General features: G+C 39.5%; 1 protein-coding gene across 2 annotated transcripts in view; it reads left to right on the forward strand.

The window, feature by feature from the left end:
• Window positions 1–17,336, forward strand: part of plekha7b (pleckstrin homology domain containing A7b) — a 77,358-nt gene that overhangs the window by 40,984 nt on the left and 19,038 nt on the right. Inside the window, exons 9-14 of one of the 2 annotated variants that reach the window (XM_088004269.1) lie at window positions 1,579–1,757; window positions 3,507–3,920; window positions 4,093–4,633; window positions 9,548–9,631; window positions 10,779–10,913; window positions 11,773–11,826. In XM_088004269.1, coding sequence (XP_087860395.1) covers window positions 1,579–1,757; window positions 3,507–3,920; window positions 4,093–4,633; window positions 9,548–9,631; window positions 10,779–10,913; window positions 11,773–11,826 — 1,407 coding nt within the window. The remainder of the gene's footprint in view (window positions 1–1,578; window positions 1,758–3,506; window positions 3,921–4,092; window positions 4,634–9,547; window positions 9,632–10,778; window positions 10,914–11,772; window positions 11,827–17,336) is intronic. The other variant, XM_088004268.1, reaches the window with a different exon arrangement.

Here is a 17,336-nt window from a genome sequence, read left to right on the forward strand (position 1 = left end):
GCATTATTGCTTGTTCTCCTCCTAACTCCACCTTTAGTTCATCTTCCAGGGTCAGTTTTGGTGTAGATTTTTACCAGCTTTTGTCTAACATGCATTAAAATAAAACACAGGAGAGGGGATAACGTATAAAGGCAGAGGGTCAGAAAAAGGAGGAGTTTCTTAAAGAAACAGGCCAATTTCAAGACGTCAGATTTCTTATGTTTGATATGCAACAGCAACAACCGAAGATGACATACTTTCTTAATGGTGCTATGAAACGGCAATGTGTGTCTGCAAAATAATACCACCCCTTTTACTATGGGAGATGATCTCTAATGCTGTGAGCCTGTTTCGCTTCTAGTATCAAATGCAATCTAGGCATTTTCAAAATATGTATTTGTGGGCGGAAAATGTGTTTCAGCAGGACAATGACACCAGAACTAATTTCTATAGCAAACCTGGGTGGGCTCAAGAGAAAACGGCATATGATAGAACCCCGGACTCTGGATGTCCTATTGTAAGGGATTTGGTCAAAAATGCCTCTTTCTGAATGCCCCAACTCTGTGAAATATTAGAGGAGAAACTTTGCCTTATCACATTTGCATACAGTGTGCCTCATATTGGCTAATAATTTTTTTTTTTTCTTAACATGGGATATCCTCCCCCACCCACCAAGCTGTATAAATGTACGCAAGTTAAATATTAAAATGTTCTAAACTTGTCAGTCAGCTACGCTTTAAATTTGAAGCATTTCATTAAAGTTGTAGAGTTCTGTTATTTATGTGTTGATGTTTTAGCCTTTATTATTTTCTTGCATTTTCTGTTTAGCATAGAATGGGACCCAATAGGGATTCATCTTCTGAGGACAAATAATGCGGAACAAGTTAATATGTTACACAAAAAGTTGAAAAATATTACCGTGGAGACAAAAGTCCTAATATCAGACATTACTGATAAGCTTTTTGCATTTGTGATCTTTGTAAAGGGAGGTAAAATTAAAATGTGGACATTTATAGCAGAGTGTTAACAATAGCTGCTAACAAACAACAACGGCTGTGAAATTGAGCCAGGAGCTGCTGATTGTTCCTTCGGTGTGGTAACGGCGTGGAGGTTGTAGGGCTCAGCAGCAGTATGCTAGCTATTGGTTATTGCAAATTTATTTCACCGTAGAGAAGCTCAGAAAGGCAAGTTGTTTTTTTTAAATTTATTTTCACAGGATGGGTATTGTGTGTGCTCTAAAACAGATGAAGTGAGCATATTCCATTTTCTTTGTATTTTTTTTTCTTGTTTGCTCCAAGGTTTGTTCTCTAGAAGGATTGCAACTGCTTTGTTGGAAATCAAAGGGAAAACAATGTGTGTTGTCTTTTTTTTTTTTTTTTTTTTTTTTCCTTCCAAGAAGCAGCAAACTTTCTTATTGCTTCTGCTGCGGCGCTTTTACTCCTCATGTAAAAGCTCCTATACAATTTATCGGCAAACTTCTGAGTTTAAAGGTCTCTGAAGTTTTTCACTCATCATCTTGTCTGACAGAATCAGGAAAAAAAAATCTCTTATACCTTCCCTCTATTTTCTGCCCTCCTCTGATATCTCCCCTTTCGACAGGCAACCCACACTGGAATGCGCTCCTACATTTACAATAAGAACTCTGTGATTGGCTCACAGGCGGAACACTGCGGGATGCGGACATATTTCTTCAGCGCGGACACACAGGAGGACATGAATGGTTGGATCCGGGCCATGAACCAGGCTGCGCTAATGCAGCAGAGTCACACTATAAAGAGGTTGGTCCCGCTCTCCCTGCTTGCTTCTGTGATTGGTCGGACGTTTGCTGGCGCTAACACAATCCGTGAAGCATCGTTTCTACAGACTGGAAAGGGATTGAAGAGCTCTGTTTAAAAAAAAAAAGTGTAGCATAAGAAGAAAATCAGTTTTAAAAATAACTATTTCATTCTTTATAACGAAAACTTGATATGGTGTTTTTTTTGGGTTTTTTTTCTTGGATGTAATTCATTTAGTTTTACTATAAAAATATCCTGGACTGCAAGCCAAACTCTGCCCAGTAACTCTGCGACACAATTATGTTTGGCTATGTAGAAAGCTGTGTTTGTCGTATGCAGTTAACGGTTGTGGTTTGTGGTTATGGGAGTAATCACAAGTTTTTTTTTTGTTTGTTTGTTTTTTTGTGCCTACTAAACCTTCACAACGGATTGCAAAAAAAAAATCTCCCGCAGTCATCTCAGCCTTTTACAGCAAGAATGCTGCATCTATGAAAAATGTTCCCTGAACCACACTTATACCTCTGTAATCAGCCAGATGCACTGCTTCAAATCTTCTAGGCAGTATTGCCACCTGGAGACCAATACGAGTCAGTGCTTCAGAGCTTTTGTGTGTTTTTCTCGGAAAAGGCATAAATGCTGTGAAAACTATATGGCTCCTGGAAGGTCATTGCTTATTTAGAAATAGCTATGTCTTATTGCTTTTTCACACCACATTTTAAAATCGATTAATTGTGAAAAAACAAAACAAAAACAATAAAGAAAGAAAGAAATTATTGATAGGTGGTTCTATTATCTGACCAAAGGTGTTTCATGAAGACAAATTGAGTCATTTTATTGAATCACTATGTAATCATTGATCTCCTCTGTATGTTAACCATGCCATTATGTGCACAGAAATATAATCAACTTCTTATATCTGGCCTTGTTCTGTGACAGAAAGGTGCCTCATGACAAAAACCATCACAGTTTATTGATGACTGGGGCTATGTGGCCACAGACCAGTGAAGATGTCTGTCCTAATCACTGTCCAAAGCAACAACAGGCACAAGCGCATGAGAACTGGATCCGAGAACAAGGGAGGAACGTGGCCTGTTGTGATGAATCAAGTTTACTTAAAGATCACATGATTGGCTGCATAATTGTGTGTTGCTGCTCTAGGTAACACATGCCAACAGGATACCTTATTGGCAGAGGCTGACAGGGGCAGTGTGATGCTTTGGGCAAGTTTTGCTGTGAAACCTGTTTTTCTGACATCTTCTTTGATGTTGGACACTTGAACTGCATGTATCATTGTTGCTGGCTATTCACATTCTTTTATCAAATCAATATTCCCTCTTTCAGGAGGATAATGGACTCGACGACAAAGCAAAAGTAAAAGTGGTTCAGGGATGGTTGGATGAGCACAACTCATCCTGGGGTGTGCTGGACAAATAAGTCCCATATCTCCTGTTTGCACTGCTATGTCTGATACCAAAGCACTACTTAAGGGGTCTATGGAGTCCATGAGTCAGGACTGTTTAAGGCTGCAATAGGGAGATTAACACACTACTAGGTACCTGGTCTGAATGTAATGGCTGATTTATGTATATTGCTGTCTGTCTGCTGCGTTGTATGCATTTCTGAGATAATTCTGCACTCAATTTATAAACTTCATCAGAAGAGGTTGATCGGATGCCTATCCATCTAAACCGTGTAATTAGATGTTCTACATCCCTGTTTAGCTTTTAATAACCTGTCTCACGTTTTCCACAGAGACTTGGAGAAGTCTGTTCAGCAAGCAGTCCCTCAGACCAACCATGTCCACAATGCTCAGATCTCATCCAAGTCAGACGGCACTCACAGGACAGACAGAGGGGAAGCTCAGGATAACGGGATCAGATTGGCTCACGGGGATGAGGGGAGGTATGGTCTGGAGATCCAGGGAAAACCTAGCCATGCAGCCCCACAGGAAAGAGTTTCACCAGACTCTGTCGGCGGCGGACCCCCCCACAAAAACGGACAGCAGACTGTGATACAAGTGACTCTACCAACAGAGCAAAATGGAAGTGTTGTCTATCAAAGGGGCTTTGTTTCACGGACTGACTCGGGGAAGCATGTTCAGAGGAAAAATACTCTGGCTCAGGTGGAGCAGTGGGTCAAAGTTCATAAAAGCGACCCGACAAAGAGGTCAGTTGGCTCTGATTCTCTTTTAAAGAACATGAATGTGACAGTGTTGAATAAATGACTCCATCTTGTGGTTAATTTGAGAACTGCACAACAAATGGCCCCCTTTTCTTCTCATTGTGTTATTTATAGAGGATTTAAAAGATTGTAATGTCATGTGTTTTTTCTGTCTCAGTGCTCCATCCGTTGACTACAACCTCCCTCGGCGGACTCCTCCTTTAAAGCCCAAATCCAGCACAATGGATGCTACTTATCAGTCGCTACCAAAGTCCCCTCGCCTCCTGTCTGGCAGCAGCTCCCCTCCAACAACATGCAACCTACCCAGTGACTATAAGTACGCCCACGACCGACTGAGCCACTTCCGCATGTCCACCGACGAGCGAATGGCCACGAAGGAAGGGATGGTGTGGCAGCTGTACGAGTGGCAGCAGCGGCAGCAGTTTCGTCACGGCAGCCCCACTGCTCCCATTTATACCGGCCCGAATTTCACAGACTCCTCGTCCTTCAGGGTTACCGTGGAGATGCCACGCTCCATCTCTGTCCCCCCGTCTCCGTGTGAAGTGCCGCCATCAGTCCCCTCCACTTTTAAACCTCTGTCCCCACGCAGGCCACACACGCCCTCAGACAGACGCACCGTCCGACCCCTAGACGAGCTGGGACTTGAAGACAGCACAAGATCCAGCTCCCCTGGCAATATATGTGCTCATCTCTCTCAGGTATTAAGCTGGATACAAACCTCTGATATTATATTTCTCAACAAAAAGTTTTCCCTCAGAATGTGTTTCAACTTCTTTACTAAAAAAAATTATTCTGACTTTTGTCCTGTTAAAAAATGATCCAAGTTTGCAACTCAAAATGAAATCTTTTCATGTTACTGACATGTTTCTCCTCACTAGAAGATGCAATAACATTATGGAGTGAACGGATTGAGGTTTTAGGGCCCAAACAATATTCCGTTTGGGATATTGTTTGGAAGAAGAATATACCTCTTCTGGAAGAAGAGGTATAAAGTCATAGACTTTCTTTGTGATCAGTGTACATAGTTTGAACTCAACAACAGCGACAGAATGGAGCACCTTATTTTAGGTTCAAATTGTACCACTTCATCACTAATAGAACTGGATTGTCTCTTTCTGTAAGTGGAGTCTCCACGCTTGCATCCCTGCTTGGATGCTAATGGAATCTCAGCAAAAAGGTCTAGGTTGGCTCCATGAAAGAAGAATGTTGTGCTACTTCTGGCACAGGGCACCTGAACTCAAGAATGCACAGAAATCAGTAGCTAAAAAAAAGGAGAATTGTAAAGTGAGTCACATGGGATAAACTGCTTGCATGTCCATGGTGTGTGCAGACTATGAACTCTTGCACTATGCACAGATGTTACACAAAACGGATGAAACGTATAATGTGGACAAAAAAAAAAAAAAATCAAACACAAACTAAGACACGGGCGATCAGCCCCTTCAAGCTCTGATGAGAGAGGTTTCTGAAGTGTCGTGTGTTGATTCTACAGACACTGGATGGACATGTCAGGTGGGAATTAGTAAACCAAAATCTGTTTTTGTATGAACAGAATAATCCAAGAATGAATCAAGGAAATCAAGGGCAGATTTGGAACCGTGAAGCTCATCGCTTGTTAGAGGGATTCATCCCCTCAATTTGATCTGTAAATAGGGAGCAGCTTCTTCAATGTGAGAAAAAAAAAAAAAAAACTGTGGTGGGGGAGTTCTCACAATGTTATAACATTGTGAACCAGCATAGACACCCAGAGCTGAGACTTGTCTGTGTTACCCAGTGGAAACATGAGAATCCTTCTTTTCATTAATTTGCTGTTGCCGAGTCGTTTAAGCTTTAACACTGTAATACAGGCACACAGTAACCACCAATAGCCTCTCATTGGCATGGGATTGACGATGACTTTCTTAGGTCTCACACGGTGCACTAAATGACAAAGGTCTTATTCTCACGGTAGCTCGTGACGTCAGAATGCTGCGAGCTCACACTGGGGGCCCCATGGGAAGGCTTTCACGAGAAGCCTGAGAAGGCTCCAACATTTCAGCGTGCACACTTTGATGGCCGTGTGATTCACAGAGACCACACCCACAGGTGGCGTGAGCGCGTGTGAGCGAAAGCTGGCTTCTGCGCCGTGCCTTAAAGCCAGCAAAGCGCTCAGACAGCACCGCCACCGCCACAGGAGACGGAGCGAGAGGATGTCCCGCAATCCACACCCTGTGCCGTCTCCTCACCACACCCTCCACATGTGAAAAGTTCTCCTTCTGAACCAGTACCACAGCTGCCAGCGCACACAAGCTTTACAACCAGCCCAATGGCTTTGCATAAGTAAACAGTGTCGTAGATGCTATCATTCACTTCAAGTGTCAAGACACTAATTACTACCACCGAACAGTGAGATTCACAATTACAGGAAGACACACGTTTAACAAAGGCAGCCACAGTGCTTGTGCAAAACAGCGACGTTTGTGGGAACTGCCTTTAGTCGGTGCCCAGCGTCTCAGAGGCTGATGGTGCTTAAGTAACGCTGAACGCCTCTGTGGAATATCATTAAGAAGTACAGTGTGTTTTATCAGTGGCTAATCCAATTTGCCCAGGGCTTCTCAGCATCCCATAAACATCTTTGCAGTATCCCAACCATCAGCACTGGTCTCTTTCTTCTGATCTCGCATTTAAATAAAAATCCTATTATACAGCAAAAAAACTGTGGCATGGGAATCTCAAAGGGAACGGCTTACAGGGCTTCTCTTGCTGGTAGCAAACAAATGTTATTTTAAGAAAGCAGGTTTGGTATAATTTATGTGTGGTTAATTAAATCTCTTGTTGTTTGTGTCCTTTTAAGGTTCTGTGGTGGGTCTAGGCTTTTTTGCTAATTCTGTGTGTTAAGCAGAAATGTCAAATCTTCCAGGCCCTGTAGCATCTGAAACTCGAGGCACACCTTGTTTCGAAGAAGAGGGAGAAAAGGATGGATGGAAAAAACAAAACTGCTGCGTAGGCCAATTTGTTTGCAGACTTGGAGGCAATAGTTTAACTTCGATTGAGTGTGATTTTTACCCCACCTTTAACACCTTACTGAAGATTACTTTTTATTAATTAGACATTCATATCTTTGACCTAAGTCTCTTCAAGTCAAAACTTGCTTAACATGGCTTTTTAAATATTTCGTTACTTTATTTTGTTGTCTATTGTGCCTTTATCTAGATGCTGTTTTGTTCTTTGTGTTTTATATGTTTTCTTTTATTGGGACCTGCCGTAGCAATTTCTAGTAATTAGCGAAAAAACGAGCCTAATTGAAATCAAAACAAATTCTAACTGACACTGTTTTGTGTCATTTGACTCAAAATAGATAGAATTTTGTCTTCCACTGCGTCTCACATGACAGGTTTCAGAGCAAAGGAACACAAAGGAGGGCAGAGTTGTAGAGAATTACAGAGATGGCGGAACACTCAGTTCAAACAGAGGAGGGCAGAGCTTCTAGTTAGAACTAGAGATGCCACCTTTCTACAGGAACACTTACTACAGACAAGTATATATGTTTTATAAAATATTTAGCACCTATGACAAAAAAAAACAAAAAACATTTTCACTTTTCTGCTAAATTCAGCAACTGCACATTTCTTGTTAAGTAGCAAGTAGTATAAGATTAGTAAAATTAGTAGTATTAGTGTTTTGAAATTAGTATTTCAAAAAAGCAGAAGACATATTTCGAACAATAACAATATTTGTTGTTAATCTGTTGCCAAGAGATGAGCGCGTTGTCTGGTAACCAAATGCCACAAAGTAAGCATCTGACTTTTACTTTTGCAAAATGTACCAGCTGTAAATTTCTTCTCTTAACAGACAAGCAGTATTTCAAAAGAGCTTGTGTTTTATGATCAATAATATTGCTTACTAATTTGGTGTTTATAGATGAGCGTTGTTTTCTGGTAACGAACTGCCACGAAGTATATATCAGACTTTTACTTTTGCGTTGAATGTCAGTTTTATAATATATTTACCACCAATGACAAATAAAAAAACATTTTCACTTTTCTGCCAAATTCACCAACTGCACAATTCTTGTTTAAGTAGCATAAGATAAGTAGTATTTCAAAAGAACAGAAGAAATCTTATGTTTTTTGAGCAATAACAATATTTGTTGTTAATCTGTTGCACGTTTTCTGGTAAAGTGCCACGAAGTAACCATCTGATTTTTTTATTTTTCTAAACTTTACCAACTGTAAATTTCTTGTGTCTAAGCAGATAAGCTGTATTTCAAAGGAGCTTATGCAACAACAATAACATCAGTTATTCGTGTGGTGTTAAGAGATGAGCGTTTATTTTCTGGTAACGAACTGCCACGAAGTATTAATAAGATTTTTACTTTTGTGTTGAATGTCTGTTTTATAGTATATCTACCACCAATGACAAAAAAAAAAAAAAAAAAAACATTTTCCCTTTTCTCCCAAATTCACCAGCTGCACAATTCTTGTTAAGTAATAAGTAGTAGCAGCATTTAAAAAGAGCAGAGGAAATCTTTTGTTTTTTAGAATAATAACAGTATTTGTTGTTAGTCTGTCGCTAAGAGATGAGCGTGTTTTCTGGTAACCAAGTGCTACGAAGTAAACATCCAATTTTTACTTTTGCAAAATTTCCCAAATGTTAATTTCTTGGATCTAAGCAGATAAGCAGTATTTAAAAGAGCTTATATTTTATAAACAATAATATCAACTATTAGTGTGGTAAGAGATGAATGTTTTTTTTTTTTCTGGTAACGAACTGCCACAAAGTATAAATCAGACTTTTACTTTTTTTTGAATGTCTGTTTTATAATGTATTTACCACCAATGACAAAAAAGAAATAATTCAGTTTTCTGCCAAATTCACCATCTGCACAATTCGTGTTAACCTGTTAACAAGAAGCATAAGAAAAGCAGTATTTCAAAAGAGCAGAAAAAATCTTCTGTTTTTTAGAATAATAACAATATTTGTTGTTGGTCTGTTGCTAAGAGATGAGCGTTTTTCCTGGTAGCGAAGTGCCAAGAAGTAAACATCTGATTTTTACTTTTGCAGAAGTAAAAATCAGAAGGCAGTGCATTAACATTAGCACAAACATTAGCGGTAGCTACTGCCCACATTAGCATTAGCCTTTTCCTTTTAATAAACCTTTGAGCTATTTTTGTTATTTATTAGCCATGTTTACCACACTGAATGGAGGAAGTCAATGCAAGACAACATGCTAGTTATACCCCACATGCCACTGGCAGCATTAGGCTACCATTAGCATTTTAGCTAATTTTAGCTTATACACTAATTTTAACATACTGAAAGGAGTAAGTCCATGTTACTCATCATGCTAGTGACCCTCCACATGCTGTTGAGTACATTGTATCTTAATTTAGCATTGATGCTAATTTTTAGCATCTGAACACTGGGTTCCAACCGATGGGCACACCTTGGCAGGCTTCGTTTAAATTTCTTCAGAAATGTTCTAGTTTTTACTGATTATAAAGCACCTTGGTTAATCTAGGAGTTAATGTATAGGGCGATAAAAATAAATGCATTATGTATTATTATATTCTGTTTGATTCGAATTTATATTATTCTTTAGTAACAAAGAGATAAACTATATCTTTCCACAGACTTCCCAAATAGAGAGAAGATCTGTGCCAGCTATGGGCTACATCACACACACAGTCAGTGCTCCCAGTCTGCATGGCAAAACGGTACGATCTTTTGCTTCTGTTGCCTACTGTAATCTATTTATATTTTGTTGTTGTTGTTACCGTTACTGGCATACAGTACTGTGCAAAAGTATTTGGTTATTCATTGCTTTGCTTACAAGAGGCAATCTTTTAAAGTGTTCTTGATCAATACTTCTTCATGCTTTATGAAGACCTTTGAAAGTTTTCCTTTGCTGTTTGGCTGCTCAGTTTCCATTTATGATAAGGAAATGCTGCATTAAGCTAGAGTGAGATTTTAACTTCACCACAACAAACAAAGAATATATGTAAAACAGATTAGCTCACAAGTAATCAACTCAGAATTAACAAAGCAAGACCAGATTTATCTATATTGTTTTATGTCAGGCACAAAGGAGGCGAGCACAAGGAGGATCAGTGTGTGAAACAGTGTTTTTCCAGTTCATTCTTAAAAAGAACTTCTTTGAAATTTTGTTCAAAAAGGTTAAAATTAATTTATCTTCATAGTTGAGATCCAGTATAAACGTGTTCTCATTCGTGTATCAAATTATGATTGAAATAAAGTTGAAATTAGAGATTCGCTAACATCAATATTGGTAGTTATTTTTTTAATATTGCTCATTGTCGGGGTCCGAAAGAAACCTCAAGAAACATTGATAAGGTCTGCTTTGAAATATTCAAAGCATTACTTTATCATTGGAAGCAATGTATGAAGAAACAAGAGCTGTTGTTAAACTTTTGGACAGCGCTTTTCTTGAAAGTAAATTAATAGCAAATTAAATACTGCTGAGAGGTTTCCACAATGATCTGTCCATGTTGCTTACATTGCTGCACTATGTTGTGGAGGAAAGCCTAAGCAAAATAGATAACCAAGCTCCAAATCTTCATAACTTTATAATGTTCCCAAAGGAAGAAGTTGTCGGAATTGCTCAGGGAGGATAACCATTTCCTTTCTACAATGAGTTTCATTTGAATTAATTGTCAGTGAAAAAGTTCTTAATTGTTTTTTAAGTTACAAACAGACAGCAGTGTACTGGCCTCGGCGTCACTTGGCTCTGAAAGCCTCTACAGTAAAGCAGTTGTAATGCCCAGATGGTTATCGGATATTTTCTCTCATCCCTTTGTACCGTCACTTGCTGTGGGCCCCCCTTTAACTCTGGCTTGGCTACAGCCAGAGGAGTTGACTCTGCTTCTCATTCAACTGCGGAGGCACCAGGCCAAGATGGCTGGTGTGCATAGCCCCTGCAGTGCGTTCGCTCACCTGCAACACCACCAGCACAACGGCCTTCTAGGCCCCAGCATGCAGGTCAGGGACGCTCATTCCTCCCTAAACGCAGCATTCTGCAACCCCTGCAAGTGCATTGTGGCCCCGTCTTCCCAGTCATTCCTGCACATTACTTCCCTGACATTTTGACAGACTCTGCAGTCTCTTTGGCACTGCCTGGTTGTCTGATTTTTATTCTACCATTCTGGCATGACGTGAGCTGCATTGTAATTACAAGCTGCATTTATATCCTTTAATATCACTTGTCCAAACATAACAGTGCTACTAGAGCTTTGCTTGACTGTGTTTATTAAAACTGTTAAAAGCTAATCTGCCATATTCAAAGCATGTTGCTTGTCAGAGTTGCTTATATGAAGCCACCCATTTTGACCGGTAGATGATGTTGCGCCACATTTTGATCTGTGTGCATTAATGTTTTGTGTTTGGGGGGTTATCATTCTGAAGCACCCACCAGGCCATAGTCGTCTCCATGAGCCTGCAAGGGAAGATCACTGCTGTTAGACTAAAGCTGCAGTGCTGCTCAGTAATGACAACTCCACCCAGGTTCTCACGTCTAACCATTCTCCATGCTCATGAGGAAATATAGGCTCTCAGTCTGACCACATGTCATGCACAGGACCTGTGTTGCTGAGTTGTGCGAGAGGTCACAAACGAGACCTTAAAGCAGTTCAAAAATGACACCATTACCTAATTACAATGTGGCTCCGCTAATTGCAGATAGAAGCATAGAGTTTGAAGTACACTGTAATTGAGATCAAGTTAATTAAAGTTTTGTTTGTAAAGCCTGAACAGCACATAAAGACTAAAGGAGTCATCTGGTAACCCATTATCCTGTGCAGCTTCATTTCAAATGACTTATCTCTTCACTGCTCATTTAAAGGCTGATGATACTTACATACAACTGAAGAAGGACCTGGAGTATCTAGATCTAAAGGTGGGCCCCAACAAAGAAAACGGCACTTCATCCTTTTTCATCCTGTTCTCAGTATATTCTGCTCTGCTGCTGCTGCTGCCTCCAGCGTCTGCCTCCCCGATTCCCTTTTACCTGTCTGTCCTCTGTTCTGTGCACTCTGCTGTTATGGTGGAATCAAAATGTCTTTCAATGCACACTTTATTTTTCTAATTCAATCAATATTGAACGATATGCTGGTTTGGATTCTCATGACAACCCTAATTACTTAAATAGAAGGCAACTGAACTTCTCTTGGTTTCACCTCTCAAACAAAGTGGAGTGAGTTAGCAAAATGTTTAGTTACCTTCTGCTTAAGCACTTATGAGTTTAATACTAACACCAAAAATGGTGGAAAAATGTAGAAATCTCACCATAACACTAGATGATATATTATTCTGATGTGATTTGAGGTGCTCCTTCACAGGACTGAATGATGGAAAAAAAAAAAAAGTGACCCTCAGATCCCATCAGTATAACAAGTACTTAACGTTTATTTGTTTCCTGGGTTTTATTGTAGCTAATAAGTGGCCTGTTTGCTGTTCACACTGATGCACATTCAAAGCAAAATTATCTTTATGTTAAAAATTACATTACCTGTTAAAAACAGTAAGTTGAGCTTCCGGCCTTGCTAGAATGTAAAAATGTGTTTGCATGCCAAGTCAATTGGCATTTCTACTGCTTTCGAAATTAACGGAAGCCGAGAACGGCCAAGTGAACGCAGTATTTTCTTTGCTTGCTCAAGATATAAATATATTATCTCCAGACAATGATCTCAATTACAAGATCATTTTAGTTTTAAGTTTTATCATTCAGTATTGCCGTCATGACACATGGCAATGATCTAAAAATGTTTTGATTGAGGGATGTGCTTATTTATGAATTCAACTGCTTGCAATTTTCTTGAAATTGGAAATACTAAAATACGTTAAAAATCATATCAAACAACCAGAACACCAAAAACAAACTAATTTATCTTGCATTAGTAAACCAGATTAGCTGTTTTGTTAACATAAATAAGCACTGTTATCTGCAGATAATCCAAATAAAAAGTGTTTATCTGTGGATAACGTTCAGAACAAAACTAAATCAAAAGATGACGACTCTCGGCTTCTTTACAGGTGTGGTATCATAAATTTGAGGAAATGTTGCACATAAAAGGCCTCAGGTCTAAGTTATGTATCGTAAATACCCAAAATAAGTTCATGATTATGTAAGGATCTTCTGGCATGCAGAGAAACATTTGTTTACATTGAAAATGGGTTTGGGTCAGTTTGCCTATTCACCAATTTGTTTATCTAACATAATGCAGCTTTGCTTTCCATTTTGTATACGTGAAGAACAATTTCTTCCCCGTGTATGCAACTTATGAGGCGTCAGTCTGATTTTCTTTATAAGTGATTATTTTCAGAAATTTTAATATTTGGGAAGGATTTGTTTTTGAACCTATTACATTTACTTTGGTTTTGTCACTTTCAGTCAAATTCAAAACAACTTGCGTCCTGTTACTGACATGTATTTTTCAGATTCATGAAACTCAATTTCCTTATGCTAGATTATGATAAAAAACATCTTAAGTTGTAGGTTGTCAAAGTGTTTATCAAACGTCTCCCTGTCAGGTTCAGATTGATGACAAAATGTCCTCCAGAAGACGACGTTTTATACCAAACTTTTTCCAGGTATAAAACAACAAAAACTACAAACTACAATTGGAAAATAGGCAAAATGACCAGCACCCATTGACAGTCTGTTTGAAATGTTTACATGGCTTATGTATGCCTGCTACAGTCTAAGAGAATCCTGAATACCTCAGTGCTGCTCTTTCAGAACAAAAACTGCAAAAGTGACGAAGCAATTGATTATTGGCAACTATATATGGTCTATTTTAAAAACATTTTGGTGTTGCTAGTTTATATATTACAAATAGGGCTGTTACGAATATTTTAGTAATCGAGTAATCTATCGATTATTCTTACGATTAATCGAGTAATCGGATAAAAAAAAATTATAAAATGAAATATTGGTAAATCTGGCATAATACCGGTGTTACTATCAGATATCAATATCAGTCCAATTTTTCATATTTGAGCATCCCTAACAGTTGCTTTTTTGTAGTTTAGAAAACTAACCTGTAACAATAATAGCTCACTTTCTAAGTTAACCAGAAGAAAAGTTATAGAAAAATCTGAAATTATATTGAATGTAATAACAAAGAGGCAGGCTCACAAATATGCTTATAAAAAATGTCTACAATCCAGCTTTTAGTTTATGTATTCATCTTCAGTGAGTTTAAAAGATTAATTAAACTCACCTTGCCACCTAACCTGTCACGCTTTGGGTTTGAAAATACGGGAAATGCCGCCTGGAGTGGGAGGAGAGGGCGAATGAACGAACGTAAGATGGGGTGGAGGGGAGGAAATAGACCAGCGGACTGACGAACCGTTAGACCGGGGGACGAACACGGGGGGAAGCAATACGGGATATTTACGACACCTTCACTGGTCACACTCAGAAACTCATCTACCAGCCATGTACGATGCGCTCCGTCACCCGTTTCTTCAGACCGGGATATGAAATTTATTGTGCAGTTCGTCGGTAAAGCTACATTTACACGGTAAGCATCAGCTACTCAGCCGCCCGCCCTGTTCAGGCTATCCGCTCACCTCAGCGCTCTTCCCGCCGTTCGCTTTCAACCAGCAGCCCCGGAGGAGAAATGCTGCCGTACTCCAGGCATTCCCCAGTCATTTTAAGGATGCTTATTGGTTCCCCAAAAACGATAAAAAGTCTGGCATTATCATCAATCAATAAAATCCCCACGGGCCAATCTTGAAGATTGGACTTTATGCCGCTGAGACTTAGCTTTTGTCAACAACTCAGAGGCGGAAGTGAGAGCTCCGCGCAACGCAAATTAAGTCCCGGCCGGAACACGGTGCGCTAACTAATAAAACATAAATTAACGAAGCTTCGAGGCAGGTAAATTTTCCTCGAGGAATTTTAGTAATCGAGGTACTCGAATCATTCGAGGAATCGTTTCAGCCCTAATTACAAATAATGGCATAACTCACTGTTAGTCCAACAACAGCTGACGTCCAAATAACCTGATGAAAATAACTACATTTGGAAACTTGCGCAAATAAACAGGAAGGTCAAACGTTCATGATGGTGATGCTTTACATGATATGAAGATGGATTGAAACATGATTGCCTGTGATCTTAAATTAGCGGTGGTCATATATTACGACAAATGCCACCACCACACTTAACACTTTCGATGTAAAATTGCAATTTTGCTCAAATAACTTGTAGTTTCTAACAAGAAAAAATATGATCCTTTGATCACTTAAAAGAATTTTCCCATACCAGAAAATTATCCCAGCAACACCACAGAATACATTATAACACCCTAACATGCTGTAAAACACCCAGTCTGACCAGTTTTATTTAATTTTTTTATTTTTACTTTGACATGCAGAGTCAGTGGAATACCCCTTTAACTGCGTCTGCCTTTTCCACTGCTCAGTAGTGCAGTGATGGGTGTGTCGATACTGACGTGGGTGTTGTATGAATGTACCACCAGCACCACAAACAAGTTCTGGCTTCAAGCACCACCAGCCATGAGAGACAAATCTCTGGATGTTATTGAGAAAAGAAACACCTCACACAGGATGGGGCAACGGTTACTGTAGTTATGAATTTAAAAGAAATGTTTCAGTGACAATATTTATTGAAAACATAAAAAAATACAGTAAATGTTACTCCAGAGAGGGTTTGAGCATCTTTACTTAAAACAACATAAAAGAAAAGATATTTAAGATTTAAGAAAATGTGCTACTTCATAACTGAAAACCGAATGATACAGTTTTTCTTAAGACAAAAAAGTTCTTCACAGAATAGTAGACACTACACCTTTTCTAACGATATTAACTGCATGTCATCTTCTGCTCTTACTTTTTTTTAGTGCATGGGCCTTACAAACTAAAATAAGACATGTTTTGATTTTCTACATCTACCCCCGTTTAGTTTTTATTGATTTCATCTTGGTGGGGGGGGGGAATAAACATCCATTCCGCCATTGTCTTCCGTTTATCTAAGATTGAGTTGTGAAGGCAAGCGATCCTGAAGCGAACCCCAGACGTATCTCTCCCCAGTGACGTCCTCCAGTTTATTCCGGGGGATTCCAAGGTGTTCCCAGGCCAAATGGGATCTGTAATCCCTGCAGCGTGTTCCGCGTCTTCCCCAGGGTCTTCTCCCAATGGGACATGCCCATAAAGCCTTTTCAGGGTGGAGCCCAGGGGGCATCAACCACTTCGACTTCCTTCTTTTTCTACTTTGAGCTCCCCCTGGAAGAGGAGCTCTTCACCCTATCTCTAAGGCTAAGCCTTCCCACCTTGGGAAAGTTTTTTTTTGGTCGCTTGTATCCAGGCTCTCGTTCTTTTGGTCATGAGTTATATATCATGATCATAAGTAGGGGTCAGAACATAATTGAACTGGTAAATTGAGAGCTTTGCTGTTTGGCCCAACTCTTTTTTTTATTGCAAAAAACTGGAGGAGTCACTCCATTATTGCAGACGAAGGCCCTAAATCTGTCTGCCCATCCCCCTCTGCATCCTACTGTTACTCGTAAACAAGTTACCTACTTACTTAAGCTTGTCTGATTGAGGCAGAGACTAATATCCAACACAAAAGGGACAGTTCACCTTTTCTGGTTTAGAACCATGACCTCAGACTTATAGGAGCTGACCTCATTCCAGTCACTTCACAATCAGCAGAAACACACTAAAGGTCATGTTGGAGGTCATGGGCCAAAGAACCCAACAGAACCACATCATCTGCGAAAAGCAAAGATGAGATCCTGAGGTTCCCAAACCAGACACACTCCATGACTACATCTTGAAATCCTGCCCGTGAACATCACAAACAGCCATGGATATTATCACGTTTTTCTCCATTTGTGCATCCTGTTTGAAGAAACAACGAGAAATATTTCTAAAACCACCATTTGGTGTTGGCAGATATGAAATATTGGGGAAAATAATGTTTCATCTTGCTTTCCTTCACATTTATCTAACACAGTTTGATTAAACCTAATTGCTTTGAAATGTGTTGTACATGTTTATAAAATATCGCTACGTGAGGGAATAGGCTTTTCTACGTTATGTAGACGGCACATAAGCAAAACTGCTAAAGAACTGGTGTTGCTACAACTCAAATCTTACCAACCATCACCCACACTGTGCTATTCGTCCTGCCAACATGAGTGACACCGTATGATTACTGACAGTGCCTGCATGGTGTAGCATTGTTATTACTGAACTGGACCGTTGCTACCTTTTATCATCCAGCAGAAGAAAGACACAAAGGCCATAAAGTTCAGGTGAGCCAAAATGAGAAATAAAATATCTTCATCCATGTGAGTCCAGTTTTGTTCAGGTTAGAAAAAAAACAAAAAAACAACTAAAAACCTAACAGATGCTGAAAGGGTAGGATAGAACCCT

The sequence above is a fragment of the Poecilia mexicana genome, unplaced genomic scaffold (assembly GCF_051168715.1).
Source record: "Poecilia mexicana isolate PSO_F unplaced genomic scaffold, ASM5116871v1 scaffold_3, whole genome shotgun sequence".
Lineage (NCBI taxonomy): Eukaryota > Metazoa > Chordata > Actinopteri > Cyprinodontiformes > Poeciliidae > Poecilia > Poecilia mexicana.